At 37.7% G+C, this 14,671-nt stretch overlaps 3 protein-coding genes across 3 annotated transcripts; all 3 read left to right on the forward strand.

Annotated features, from left to right (window-relative positions):
- Nucleotides 1-584: 584 nt before the first annotated feature.
- LOC145225083 (mitochondrial inner membrane protease ATP23 homolog) lies at nt 585-1,884 on the forward strand. Its single transcript, XM_080091721.1, has one exon. It carries the CDS (start codon nt 717-719, stop codon nt 1,467-1,469), a length of 753 nt encoding a protein of 250 aa, XP_079947847.1. The 5' UTR covers nt 585-716; the 3' UTR covers nt 1,470-1,884.
- A 47-nt stretch (nt 1,885-1,931) lies between these two features.
- On the forward strand, nt 1,932-3,713 carry LOC145225080 (RING-type E3 ubiquitin-protein ligase PPIL2-like). The gene has a single exon (XM_080091719.1). It carries the CDS (start codon nt 1,932-1,934, stop codon nt 3,480-3,482), a length of 1,551 nt encoding a protein of 516 aa, XP_079947845.1. The 3' UTR covers nt 3,483-3,713.
- A 63-nt stretch (nt 3,714-3,776) lies between these two features.
- Nucleotides 3,777-14,631, forward strand: LOC145225079 (regulator of MON1-CCZ1 complex-like). The gene is made up of 19 exons (XM_080091718.1): nt 3,777-3,938; nt 4,070-4,231; nt 4,478-4,537; nt 4,926-5,012; nt 5,081-5,152; nt 5,215-5,283; nt 7,385-7,482; nt 7,610-7,696; nt 8,313-8,418; nt 8,679-8,790; nt 9,066-9,116; nt 9,281-9,393; nt 9,506-9,575; nt 10,186-10,292; nt 10,678-10,869; nt 11,748-11,921; nt 12,619-12,672; nt 13,733-13,898; nt 14,325-14,631. The coding sequence occupies exons 1-19, from the start codon at nt 3,828-3,830 to the stop codon at nt 14,387-14,389; spliced, it is 1,956 nt and encodes a 651-aa protein (XP_079947844.1). The 5' UTR covers nt 3,777-3,827; the 3' UTR covers nt 14,390-14,631.
- Nucleotides 14,632-14,671: the final 40 nt, after the last annotated feature.

Raw genomic sequence — 14,671 nt, forward strand, 5'->3', positions numbered from 1 at the left:
TTTACCGCATCAAGAATTTGTTACATATGAAGCCATAAATCGTGTACTTCACAATTGAGTTGCCTAAAAGTTAAAGCATTGAACGATGTCACAAATCCCCGCGCTGCCACTTTAATTAGGTTTGCTGCTAAATATGTTAAATTGAGGTACACTGAAATTCCAAGGGGGGGCAAGTGCCCCATCTTGCCCCTACGTGGCGGCGCCCATGGGCACCACATGTATTGTTGCAATGACTTGCATCATAGATTTCACTTTGCTGGTTAAAAAAAAAGTTTTACTTCGAGTCAGACTATGCAAACTTGGGCTTGAATTGAACTAAAAAGTAGCATTTGGACTTGCAATTTACGTACGATCAAGTTTTAGGCCCGTCTGTTTGATGTCCCAGGTAACATGCAATATATATCGGCGTCTAAAATAGCATTTGTCTTAGATGTCGGGCTAAACAGAAAAACGGAATTAGGCAAAAGACATTCTATAAACATAGAGTTCAGCGATTTCAAAGCGTGTATATTCTGTACAGCTAGTCTATCAAAGTCAAGTAAGCTACCACCCAGACTCTACCACCCAGATAGTGTGTTGCATGTATTTATGCCACCTAACGGTATGAATTGAACAAAAAATTCCCCGGACTTTCATGTTCACAGCTTGTTTCTCTGAAGAATCTCTCTGAGCTGAACTTCACTGTTCACTCTTCAAGCTAGAACTTTGAGTTGGAAATGGCCGAAGGAAGCTCAGAAGAAAGTTCTGGAAATAATTTAAGGGATTTCATGCAAAAGGATGTTGAATCGAGGAGATCCTACATGTGGTATGGGAAAGATATCAAAGCCGAAAACAAGAAAAACACACGCGCCTTGGTAAACAAAGTTTTGTCCTACGAGCATTCGTCTCCGTTCGTAAATATGCTTATGCTAGCCATGGCTAATTCTGGATGTGCCGTAAATCCTGATACACACATAGCAATTGAGGAATGTTATCCCAACACAAACGTACTTGGAGCATTTGACCCTTCCAATAATCAAATTGTGCTCTGTCAAAATCAATTTGCTAAACTGTACACAAAGAGGGGAAGATATCTGTCAATGACTTATTTGCTCAGTCATGAATTAATCCATGCTTTCGATCACTGCCGTGCGAAATCTGATGTTTACAACAATCCGACTCATTTGATGTGTACAGAAGTTAGAGCAGCAGCTCTTAGTGGACAGTGTATGCTCCAATACAACAAAATAGATGCAAGCTTGTCAGGATTAAGAGACTACCATAAGCAGTGCGTCCGCAAATATGCTCTTCTGTCATTTCGTGCTATGTTTCCTCAGTGGATTGATAGTGAAGCTTCTGCTCTACTGGATAAAGTGTTTCCATCTTGCTACAATGACCATGAACCTTTTGACCGCATGCCACTCACTATCAAACAAGCAGAACTATCCTACAAGGCATATCAAACAAGGCATAGATATTCTGTTAAATGATTTAAATTTGCTACCATGCTTGTCTGCTTGTCTGCCAGTCTGCAGAGTGTAGCAGCTGCACATGCGATTTTTTTTGAAAAAAAAAATTTGCACCCCAATTTTGGTGGGTTGCACGCGGAAATTTCGCATGAAAGGCATTTAATTGTACTGCCTTGATCTCTTTTACTTGCTTTGCAACTGTTGAAATTGGCCTTGCACGCGAACTTACGGGTCGTGCACGGGTGCACGCGGGACATGTAGGTCCTGCACGCCCAAGATCTCATTGGGAACTGCCATGTTCTGCAGACTGGCTTGTCTGTGTGTTAAAACTGTCACAACTAAATAATTCATTTACTGTATGGTAATTTGATGTTTTGTTAATTTGAAACTGTAAACTGTTTTTAAACAAACTCTTATGTCATATTGTTTTCCAGAACTTGCAGAATTGACTTAAAATTACTGAGTTTTTTGTGAGACTTCAACATGGGTAAGCGTCAACATCAAAGTGACAAGATGTACATCACTGGAAAAGAGTGGGCAGCTTTTTATGGAGGCCATAAAAAGACTGTTGAAAATGCGGACTTTCGTCGATTGCCATTCTTTTGCTGCAGCATCTCCTTACAGCCTGTTGAAAACCCCATGTGTACCATAGAAGGTCATGTGTTTGATTTATTAAGCATCGTGCCATGGTTAAAGAAGTATGGCACCAACCCTATCACTGGAAAGAAAATGGAAGCAAAGTCACTGGTGAAGATGACCTTCCACAAAAATGCTGATGGGAAGTACCATTGCCCTGTGTTGTTTAAGGTTTTCAATGAAAATACCCACATTGTTGCTATTGCTACTACAGGCAATGTCTACTGTTATGATGCAGTTGAGCAGTTGAACATTAAGCCCAAAAACTGGAGAGACCTCCTCACTGACAAAGCATTCACCCGGGCTGACATTATCACTATTCAAGACCCTTCCAATTTGGATAAGTTTAACTTGCAGAACTTTTACCACTTGAAGCATAACCAACAACTGCCAGACGCTGATTTGAAAGCAAAATCGGATCCAAAATATTACATGAAGAGCACTAATGCTGAAACATCACAGACCCTTGATGAGCTTTACAAAAATTACAAGGGAGATGAAATCCTGAGAGAAAAGCCGGCAAAAAAGCAACCTAAGCTGGACAAGTTTAATACTTCAAACTTTTCTACTGGAAAAGTTTCCGCTTCTTTTACATCCACTGCTCGTACGCCTGCCCTTGAGCAGGAGGTCAAAGTTCGTGAGACAGATGCAGTAAGATATGATTATGTAAAGAAGAAGGGCTATGTCAGATTATGCACAAACCTTGGTGATCTAAACCTTGAATTGCAATGCGACATGGTACCGAAAACATGTGAAAATTTCATCAAGCTGTGCAAGAAAGGCTATTATGATGGCACAATATTTCACCGCCTGATTCGCAATTTTATGATTCAAGGTGGTGACCCATCAGGAACTGGCCGGGGTGGTGAGTCTGCATGGGGTGAGCCATTCGCAGATGAGTTTCGCTCCAATTTATCTCACTCTGAGCGCGGGATCTTGAGCATGGCCAACTCTGGCAAGAACACAAACAAGTCTCAGTTCTTCATCACATTTCGCTCATGCAAGCATTTAGATAGAAAACACACCATTTTCGGAAAGCTGGTTGGAGGACTTGCCACTCTCAGTAAGCTTGAAGCTGTGGAAACTGATAAAAAGACTGATATACCTTCCAAGAAAATTGTTTTGGAGCGTGCTCTTGTGTTTGTTGATCCATTTGAAGAGGCAGACGAAAAACTTGCTAACCTTAGGCAAGAGGAGATTGAAGCAAAACAGAAAGAAGAGGAAGAGCTGAGATCCACAAAACGAGCGGCTGTCAAACCAAAAGTATTTAAAAAAGGAGTGGGAAAATACATAAACAGTGCTGTTACAAAGAACTTAAAGGATGATGTCATTCCAGTTGCAAATCAAAAACGACAAACTAAACTTGGTTCTCAGTTAAATGATTTTAGTTCTTGGTAGATGATTGCAGTACTGTAATTGATTTTATTGCTGCCTTTTAATTGTGTACAGTTTTATTTTCTACTTCATGTAAAGACTTTCCTCATCAATGCAGGTTGCATTTTTTTTTAAATGAATTATATCAAAAAATACTTTTGTGAAAGACAGACACTTTGTTTAGGGTTGCGGTTCCTAAAATATCAAAATTTGTCCATCCAAACATTAACTCAAATTTTGTCATGTTATTTGTAGGTTGTCCTACTTCAAAAAAAATTTAGTCTTTTTTAATTACCTCTTTGCTCTACTGAATAAGATGTAGTTGTGGAACAAACCTTTCTGTGCAACTGATAAAAAATACACTGGAAAATGTCCACCTCTGCCAGCAGCTCCTATTGTTTTGAACTGGAAAAGAATCCTATAAGGTTTGACCCAGCCAGTGCAGTTACCAATGTTTTCTATGATGATTTAAATAGACAGGTGTGTATGCATAAAATTGATGGATCTTAACTGTGATATTGTCACTGTTTATTACCAACTTTTAATTTATTACGTTGATACTACATACAATTCTTGGGCATTAATCTATTTGTTTTTGATAAATTTTAAAGGTTTTTGCTGTACGATGCAGTGGTGAGACTGGTGTCACAGTAAAGGGACCAACAGAAAAATCATTTTTGACATTTCCGATCAAGAACAAGGGTCCGTTGATATCAATCAAATTTTCAGGCCAGCAGAAAGTGTTGGCTGTGCAGCGCAACGAAAAATCAGTGGTATTCTTTATTCAAATATTATTACCTTATTAAAGTGTTATACCCATTTTACTGTTTTACATTTTTATTTATTTATTACCAATGTATTAGATATGTATAGTGAATCATTATTAAAATTAGCCAATGAATGGTTCTGATATTTATTTTGCTTAGTGATCATCATCTAAGCTATTTAGGTGTTGAATGTAACAAAAGCATCCAAAGCCACTAGTTTCCACATTTGTGTTATGTGTAATTTTTTTCCAGGAATTTTCAAACTTTGTTGATGGAACTACTGATCCAATTGAGTATTCACAAACTTGTAAGGTAAATAACAACTAGGCACTTATGTTTTATACCAGCCTAGCAGTTGTCAACCGTCAGTTTTCTGGTTCCAATTAGTGATGCACCGATGTTTCGGTTGGTCAAAACTTTACGGCTGAATATGCTGTTTTGCCAATGACTTTTTTAGTGTATAGTGTATAAACCTGGAACCTGTTAAGGGTTTGGTTCATTACTGGTTTCAACCACTAGTTAAAATGCCTCTTAGATTTTGTGGATTTTTTATTGTTATATTTAAAGGTATAAAGGTCCACGACCCCATCAGTCAACTGGTTGCTTTTAAAATTATGTAGTGACCAACTAAGCATTTATTTTTAACTTGTTGTGTTGACATAAGCACATTATTTTGAAAATAATATTTTTGTGCTATCAGGGAAAAACAAACAAGATTATTACTTTTCATTGGATAAATCCTTTTGATATTGTATTTGTAACAGAACAGGGAATTGAATTTTATCAGGTAAGCCATATTTCTGTTAACAGTTTGTCAGAATAAACAGTTCATTAATGTTTTAAAATGCTTTGCAGGCCAATCTTGACCGACGTTTTTTGAAGTTTGTCAAAAGCTACCCAATGACAGTCAACTGGGCAGTCTTTTCAGTAAGTTATCTTTTTGTGGCATTGTATTTTGATGTCATTAATAAACCTTTTCCCATTTTTAGCCTGAAGCTGGATTGTTGCTTGCTTCCACATCAGACAAGGCAAACATGTTGGTACCTTTCTATTTTAATGTAAGTGTACACATTTTTTATTTGTCTCAGTTGAGAATGTTGATCAACCATCTATGCCAGGGGCGGGCAACATACAGCCGGATCCGGCCCACGACGAGATTTTGAGCGGCCCGCAGACAGTTTCAGGTCTTACATGATAATGTGGCCCATGGCCACAATCTGCCACAATCCCCCACTACTTGCTTACTGCGTCAAATTTTAGTTGTAACGGACAGTAACGCTCCCCAAGCAAAAAACTTCCCCGCCGTTTTACCACTGCACCATACATCCATTGTTATGACATAACTGCCAACCATGTGTGTGGCCTGCTTTCATCGTTTCCTTTGTTTCCACACGTGTAGCCTAGTTTGTGTTTCAGCAGTATCTAAGTCTGTGGTGTATGCATTAAATTCGCTGTGGTTAATAATTATGGGTCCCCTTCCCTGAAGGGGACACATATTGTTTTTGTCCGTATTTTTTTTTTCTTTTTTCTGTCTAACGCTGGTTTGTGAGACGCGTTTGGTCAAGAAAGAGTGCTTCAAATTTATTCAAATTTACAGAGATGTTAGTTAATAATCCAAATTTGATCCTCCTGAAGTTTGACCCCGATTGACCCAGCGGTTCACCCACAGGCCCCCGAAACGTATATTTTTTAACGCTCGTTTGGTAAAGAAAAAGTGCTTCAAATTTGGACATATCTTAGTTATCAATCTGAACTTGATCCTCTAGAAGTTTGACCCCGAATGACCCAGCGGTTCACCCACAGGCCCCCGAAACGTAAATGTGTCTAACGCTCGTTTGGTCAAGAAAGACACTGTAGGCAGAAGTACCAAGAGAGTAACTCACTGGTTTACGATAGCGGGAGGGCTCAGCTTGACGTCGGACAGACGTTTTACGAGACGTCGTTTCAGTGATTAGAAATCAGCTGTTTTGCACAGCAATGCTATTTCATTTTATTAAGTTATCACTCACATTTTTAGTTTTGGAGAAGATTTTACACCTATGACGTGATTTAAACCTAATAACCGTGCTTCAGTTTTGTATATGTCAAGCAAAACTTTGTTAATCAAAGTAAAGAGGAAAAAGTTAACTTGACTTTTTGCCAAATAAATGTTTTTTAAATGCTCGTTGTCAGGTTGGCCGCCGCATGATCACGGGTTACTTAAGGTCAACTAGTAGGTATTACAAACACAGTTCAGACCTTTCTTTCGTCATAACGTAGCGTTTTTTTGACAATCAATTTAGGAGTCAATACTCATGTATAAATTAGGTTAAACAGTATTGTTGAACACCAAGGACGGCGTGCTATTGAAAACGGTGTCAAAAGGTCAAACAGTCGTTTAGCGTGTGCATCCTGAGAGGTTACTACAGGTCAATGGTACTCGTTTTGCGAAACAAAGTTAAATGAAAAACAATTTGTTATGTATACACTTGTAGCAAATTGCTTTTAAAATTTAAAGTGTCTGTAACACAACTGTTACAGCTTTCTAAAAAAAATTGTGTTCAAAATCCGACCTTGGGCGACAATATCTGGGTCAAAGCAAGAGATTAGATTAAAGTATTTGTTACGTTTTTTTAATGTTTTTGTAATTACATTACAATAATAGTGCAAAAAAATAAGAACAATTTGTTTTTTGTTGGGTTAATGCTTTCTAAAAATTTGTTCTTAAAAATCTAAAAATCACCGCAACATTTGTTTACTGTAAATCTGCACAAACGCGCGTGTGGGGACCCATTTGTTTTTGTTTACAAAAACAATCATATGTGTAGATCAAATGATGTGTATAGTAAATTGGTAAATATTGTATAGAATATATAAAATGGAAGTATATCAGAAAGCCACTCTTCTAGTTTTATGTTATATCAGTTAGATTGTTTGGACTGTAATGTATTTGTGATGTTCTTGAATGTATTTGGTTTAGGTGGTCAAAAATCCGTTTTAAATCACTGGATAAATACGCGATTAATGTATCGATTCAGGAATCCGGCCCGCCAAGTACTTCATTTTCCCATATCAGGCCTGCCGACTGGAGAAGTTGCCTGCCCCTGATCTATGCAAACAGATTTTAGAACTGTTTTCAGGACTTTTAGCCATTTTTTGAAAAGGATTTTTTGTCTACAGAATGGCCAAGTAACAAAACTTCATAAGTTTGAAGCTGACATCTGCAAAACTGCTCCAAGTCTAAAGTTGCAAGAAAGGGATGTCATCTTATTAAAATTGTAAGTTTTTGTTTCCAATCTATAAAAAATATGGCCCATTTTTGTGTGCTGTTTTGTTAAAGATATGTTGTTGAAGTCATCTATCCTCTTTACTTATAAAGAGTTTGTAATATTTTTTGTTGCACAGGTATGATAAATTGTACGCAGGAATATTGAAACATCCCCAGCCAAACTCAACTGAAAAGTGTCTGCTTTCTCTTTATCTTCTTCTTAAGTAAGTAAATATGTGTAGCTTTTCTATGTGGCACTGTGAATATTGATTAAACATCCCTTTAATGGGGCACATTTCTTTGCTTGCTTTATATATTTTGTAGTCTAACTTTAAAATTGTGTAATGTTGTGGTTGCAAAGAGTGATCCATACTAATTCAAAGTTATAGATTAATACCTGAAGTTATGCACTGTCAATTTTTATCTGGTTCACCCATTGGTTGAGCAAACAACCCACAAATGTAAAAAAAAATCTGCTAGTGCATGACTTGAGTTTTATGCCTAGTTGTAGTTGTACATTGAGTTGTACATTACATAGTACTAAAAATCGTTGTGTTACTTTGAGTTGACTTTTCTTCTAAATTTTGTGTGTGAACAACACTTCTTTTTAGAACACTTCTACCAACTACATAACTTTTTGCAAAAACGTTTATTGCTTTTTTATTTATTATACTGTTTATGAAAATCAATACTCACAAATATATATTAACTTGGAAATGTCAGCCATTTGTCAGATTTCGTCCTTTTTCCTTTTTAGATATATATCATTAAGGATAGAAAAAAGTGCAGAAGAAACTAACCAACTAAATTTATTTAATTGAGTCTATCTTTTATTTACAGAGACGCTGTGGTTCGGAAGGTTTATGTGCTTCGACTAGGAATGGTCGGAAGATTTGCCTTCTCTGTTGTTGACAACCTGGTTGTTGCCCATCACCAAATGTCCAAAGTAAGTGTGGGATTTCTATGGCTTTAATTACCAAGCCTAGATATTGTGCTTCATGTCCTCAGTTGAACAATTATTTAAGATATAAGCTGCAGACACTACACAACTGTTCTGACCTGTGAGGTTTTGTCAGTGCAGCTGATGACAATACAATTTTGACCTTATGGGCTAGTGTTAGCCTCATTATGGCACTAGTTTTTTTGATACTGCTTACCTTCTTAAACTTGCATTCTTAAATTCAATGCCTCTTTTATTTTCTTTAGACCTCTATGTTTTTTGACATCAAACTTCCAGGGGTTTCAAAGCAGAATGTTGTTTACCTTGACCCTCTGCTGAACCCGTTGCCAATTAAACCCTTTCTACTAAAAAGCCCTGGTAAGTTTCGTTTAGTATTTTGTTTAAGCATAGTCATTAAGTTTCTTGCTCAAGGAAACCTAAGTGAATGAGGATTAGAACCCATATTGTTATGAACACAAGGCATGTTTAGCACTCGGCAAGTGCAGGATATTGTTGTACAACAACGCCGTTTCATCTTGTATTTATTTCAATGGTTAACATTCTTAAAATTTTTAGTGTGTGTTAACTTTGGTTTAAACACTTTTCATGATCAGTCAATTCGAATTTTTTTAACAAAGCCTGATTTATTTCAGCTTCTGATCTGACATCAAAAACAGCGATGACCAACACAGTGTGTGATCTTTGTATCCTTGTTGTTTCAAATTTCTTATTTAATCTTCTTAGTGCCGTTTTTGTGTTTACTTTATTTAAAGAAACTCTTGAGTAGGAAAACGTAGTTGGGCTTCTCGTTTCATGACTTTGTATTCTATCATATTGTTTTTCTTGACTCTTCCTCTTCTGGAATGAGACTGTGCAACATGGATTGTATTTCAACCGAACGTGATCATTGATGCAGTGTTGGGATGTATGTGGTACCTGAAACTGGTGTTGAATGAAATGGGAGATATGTTTCAAGACCAGGTGTTTAAAAATGGATGAGAAAGTTGTGAAATTATTTGCAAAAAATGTTCTGTGGTAATTTTATTGGTAAGGAGTGAAAATGGATTGTTTATTTGGCGATTTTATTTTTCAGACGGTCCTGGTAGACTTTTTGCTTTTGCGAAAAGCGAGCAAGTCTGCGGTGCTGGACGTTTGCAAGCAAGGTAAAGTATGTTTTTCTCATATAAGCTATTACATGTAGAGAATTATAAACCGTTCTTTTTGTCTGTTTATTTGTACTTTATTCCAAAACTATGCGAAAATTTCTCTTTTTTTCCCTAGTCACTCTTTTTTTCGTTAAAAAAGTGCCAAGTATTACTAATTAACTTGTGCCCCAGTGTCCCCCGGAAACGAAACGCGATTTTGATCTTACGTGTAACTTCTGTTGCCTCTAACATTACCCGTACAGTATTTTTGCTCTCCACTCTTCCGTTGTTTATCTCCTTGATAACTTTTGTGCATTAGTGATGCCTGACATAAGGTTAGCGCAAACGATGTTGTTCACAAGTTTGTGGGTTCAAATCCCGCCGCAGACTCCTATAGAAAACAAACATTATATCGAAATTGCTTCAAGTTGCTAGTTGGGTTGAACTGTTTTGTTGCCCAAGCTCAAACTTGCAAAAACACACAACCCAACTGACTTTCGAAAGGCAGCTAAACGACGCATACTTCAATTGGACATGGTTTCGAACAAGTGTAAACTGGCTGGCACAAAAGTCTTTACACAACTATTCCCAGTGTAAAACGCTTTAATATTGCGTTTTTACCCTTCAGCAATTTCACCACTGCACAAGATCCCGATTACACAAATCGCCAGCATATTTTCGAAAATCAACCAACGATATAAGGACTACATCGACGCTGAGCTAGCCTACATCGAGGTAGATACTTAACTATTCTTTCGTAACTAAATTGGAATCTTGGTGTCACTTGTATACGTACCATTATTTATCGGTGTATTGGTTGAGTTCTCTCGAATTTGGAAACTTTGCTTACTCTACTATTTAGTGTTTATTTAGCTGTCACCAGGTTGAATTAGTTTATAGGCTGGTACCTGAATGCACTGTATCGATTCAAAGGTTATTTGAAATTAATTGTATTGTTTTTTGTACCTAATTTCTTTAGCTAGGTTAAACCATCTCAGGTCCACTGAATTGTTACTGTGCAATTTAAGAGATTAAAATGACCAACCCATGCATTTTTGGTTCTATGTAAAGAAGGCATTTCAGATAAAAACCCCTTTGAATTTATGTGTATTGGTTTTAGAAATGTGAAACACAGACTGAAACATCATCAATACCTTCTCGGCACAGAGATTGGGTGGTTGTGGATCAAAACGACCTCTACGCTCAAGTTTTCTTTCCATTCAGCGAGTCTGAGGAAATCAAAAGCAGTTTTAAAGTTTCGGTGCTGATCGAATACATCAAATCCCTACATAGCTTTAAAGTTGACATACAGGTTAGTACGGAAAAAGTTTGTTAACAGAGTCGAAAACTAAACAAACTACAATCCAAAACGCAGTCTGAAATCAATAGTACAATCCCCCAAACTGCTGGCCTGCACTTAAAAATACAAAATTCGAAAGTTCAGGCCTCAAAACCAGCGCGAACTCGAAATTACAAACCTCAAAACCAACCCAAACTCGAAATTGCAAACCTCAAAACCAGCCCGAACCCGAAAGTACAAACCTCAAAACCAGCGCGAACGCGAAAGTACAAGCATCAAAACCAGCGCGAACTCGAAAGTACAAGCCTCAAAACCAGCGCGAACCCAAAAGTACAAGCCTCAAAACCAGCCCGAACCCGAAGGTATAAGCCTCAAAACCAGCGCGAACTCGGAAAGTACAAACCTCAAAACCAGCCCGACCTCGAAAGTACAAGCCTCAAAACCAGCGCGAACCCAAAAGTACAAACCTCAAAACCAGCCCGAACCCGAAGGTATAAGCCTCAAAACCAGCGCGAACTCGAAAGTACAAACCTCAAAACCAGCCCGAACCCGAAGGTATAAGCCTCAAAACCAGCGCGAACTCGAAAGTACAAACCTCAAAACCAGCCCGACCTCGAAAGTACAAGCCTCAAAACCAGCGCGAACTCGAAAGTACAAACTTCAAAACCAGCCCGAACCCGAAGGTATAAGCCTCAAAACCAGCGCGAACCCAAAAGTACAAGCCCCAAAACCAGCCCGAATTCAAAAGTAAAAACCTCAAAACCAGCCCGAACTCGAAATGACAAACCTCAAAACCGGTCCACGGTTAAAACGGGTTTTACCTCTGCGGGCATGAAATCCGTTTTAAAATGTGAAAAAATGCAACAAGTTATTATGGGTTTGTCTTGCAGAGTTTCGTCTACGAGCTGCTCGTCACGTGTTTGGTAAAAGGCGGTTCATACTTTGAACTCCAACAACTGATGCTGCATCGGGTCATCGAAGACTCCAAGGAGGTTGCAGCACTCCTGAGGTCACTGGAGGATGAACATCCAAAGATCGATGGACTTGCTCTCGATATGTACAAGGTAGATTCAGTGATGAAACTAGAGTAATTGTCTTACCGGTACCATTATTGGTATTTGTCATTACCTTCCCGAGATTTTACTTGTAGTTATACACAGCCATAACAAAAATTAAAGGCTCCTTCACATCAAAACGTTGATGAACTAACAAATAACAAAGGAACATACGTCCTATTTTGGTGTTAACAAACCCGTTTTAATTCCTAATGCTGTGTCGTAGTACGGTAACTGCGTAGTTTTAAATTTAGTTTAGAAAAAGTTTTAATTTTTTATCTTATACTCGGCTTAGCTGCACCGAGCATCAATAATTGCGATGCTCGGTACCGAGTACTCTGCTGGTTCTGGCTCGGTTCGGCCCATCCAGAACCGATGTATTAATTTCCCCTCGGTGTACATGAAACCCGGTCATAAAGTACGAAGCTAAACGAATAGTTTGTTTCTCAACTTGTATTTATTGTGTATTGTTATCTTGTCGTATTTGCATTTCTTGTTGTACGCATGGGCATGTAATTTGTATATTTACGTATGTTTTAAGTCTTGAAGCTTGAAGTCCGAATAGTGTTGTAAGTCGCCACACTTTCTTTATTACCACAAGTTTAGAGAATCACATTGCAGTTATAGCTTCATATGTTGTTTTTCGCTACTATTTTAAACCTTGTGTTAACTTTTTAAGTAACTTTATCCTGTTTTACTCTTTCAGCGAATGGCAACCTGCGACCATCAAGTGATTGACATTTTGCTTTCGAAAAAACAGGTTAGTTGTTGATCAAAACAGATTACTAGAATTCCAACAACAAACTTATTTCCGCCCGGAACGAAAACTTTAGAGTCCCTGAAATTTGAGCCTCTTTATTCAGCACTTTCTTTCATTACTTTGTTTCTTTACAATTAGGGCTTGGGTTTGATACAAAAGATGTTTGATAACATTTCTCCCTTTTCAGTTTCTTTGTTATTTGTTACATTATCGCGTAACTAAGAAAGTTTTTATTACTGGATTTTTGACGGCGGACATTCTTTGGTTATGGAAACATGTGTCACGGGGCAAAAATGTGGCGTAAAAAACAAGTGTTTTACATTTGGTATCAGTGAAGTATCGGTAGCTGATGCGAGTGTTGAAGTTTCGTAAATCAAGCACTCCTGTATTCATCAAGAAATCGAAACGTGTCATGCCTGAGCCCAGTATTATGATACGTTAACTTTCTCTTCCGTTTTCGCCTAAACGTTTGACCAAACACTATCTCCAAACACTTTGTTTTTGTCTAACACGGATCTGTTTACACGTGTGGTCAGGAACGAGTGCTTCATACTTGTTTGATTTTCTCCCCCGATGGAAAGGTACCTGCTGTTGCGGCAAAGTATGTCCACAGATCACCAAAACGTAAACAATCGTGTGTTTGAACGTAGAGGCTCGTAGTATTTTACACATTTCAAACTTCCATCACGATATCTTAACACCCTCAATGATGTAAACCCTGGTAAATTTATTCTGGGAATCTTTCCCTATTCTATTGCCATTGCCGCAACGATTTGAACCTTTAATTTTATAAATCACAAGTTCGGGAAATGTTTATTTCTAGGCTACAACCCTCAATGATGCTTTATGTAAGGATTATAAGTGAGGCATCGCAAACCCGTAGTAGGATGTTTTAAAATCAGGAGTTTGGATTTATGCAAGTTGGAAACTAGTAATATACCGAAAATTTGAATATTCGGTACATCTCTATTGGAATCAACTTCTAAGTTACAAAGATTTTCTGAACTAGAGATTTACTACTATAATGCAAATCCGATTTAATACTCAACCACTTGATTAGGTCATAGCCGCGATTCGTTTTGTTCGTTCTGTTGGAATGTCCGACCTCGTGCCGGCACGTGACTTCTTGAAAGCGTCCATGCATGACGACATGATGTTTTACAATGTCTACAAATTCTTTGAAGCACGAAATATTCGTTTGAACGGAAAACCAGAGTTCACTGCAGGTAGGGAAAGTCCCGTGTGTGTGATTTGTATTTCTTTTTGTATTTGTAATAATCTCTTGAACAACTAAGTTTGGTAAATTTATTACATAGAGTTTGTAAAACAAGTCATTGCCCTAACGAACGTCATTACGCCTGGCAAGTTCAATGCACGAAAAATATCGGAAATGTTTCTTCCTTTCAGCAAAGTGGAATAGTTAAAACACCTTGGCTCTGATTTTATTCATTGGTTTTGAATACAAACATAATTAATACAGTACTATGGTGGAAGAAACGATCGTAAAAACTTTTTTATTTGCCTTATAGCCTATTATGTAGGGCTTATAGGCTATTGTTTTTACGATAGCCTACTTGTAAATTACTGATTTTGATCAAATCCAATTCGTCCCAAAGTGCAAACTACGGATTTTACAATCTTTTGTATTTTAGCGGAAGTTTGTGATGAGTATATGTTGCATTACGTCACCCGATTTGTTTCTGACGTCATCCAGTAGCAGTTTTGCCTGCAGTCTGTTTTGAAAATCATTAAACCGTCCAACTGAAGGCGGTTGGACTAAGGAGTGCTGGGCGAAACCTAGAGGTTGAAAGGGATGAACCTCATCAAGCAAAATGTTTTTCAGTTGACTTGAATTCCAGCAAGGCCATGTAGAAATGTAGTCAATTTACAACCTTAATTTAACATTTTTCAAATTATTTTATGTTTTTGTCAGTGCAATAAATCCAAAGTTCCACTCGATTGTTGTTTATGTTTCATGTTGTTCGACGAACATACAAAG

This window comes from Phallusia mammillata, chromosome 4, assembly GCF_965637545.1.
Source record: "Phallusia mammillata chromosome 4, kaPhaMamm4.hap1.1, whole genome shotgun sequence".
Taxonomy (NCBI): domain Eukaryota; kingdom Metazoa; phylum Chordata; class Ascidiacea; order Phlebobranchia; family Ascidiidae; genus Phallusia; species Phallusia mammillata.

Bases quoted from the DNA above. Each gene is read 5' to 3' on its own strand.
- LOC145225083 (XM_080091721.1), top strand. From the start codon at position 717: ATGGCCGAAGGAAGCTCAGAAGAAAGTTCTGGAAATAATTTAAGGGAT.
- LOC145225080 (XM_080091719.1), top strand. From the start codon at position 1,932: ATGGGTAAGCGTCAACATCAAAGTGACAAGATGTACATCACTGGAAAA.
- LOC145225079 (XM_080091718.1), top strand. From the start codon at position 3,828: ATGTCCACCTCTGCCAGCAGCTCCTATTGTTTTGAACTGGAAAAGAAT. The intron at 7,697-8,312 runs GTAAGTAAATAT...TTTTATTTACAG, and splicing joins TCTCTTTATCTTCTTCTTAA to AGACGCTGTGGTTCGGAAGG. The intron at 12,673-13,732 runs GTTAGTTGTTGA...CCACTTGATTAG, and splicing joins TTTTGCTTTCGAAAAAACAG to GTCATAGCCGCGATTCGTTT.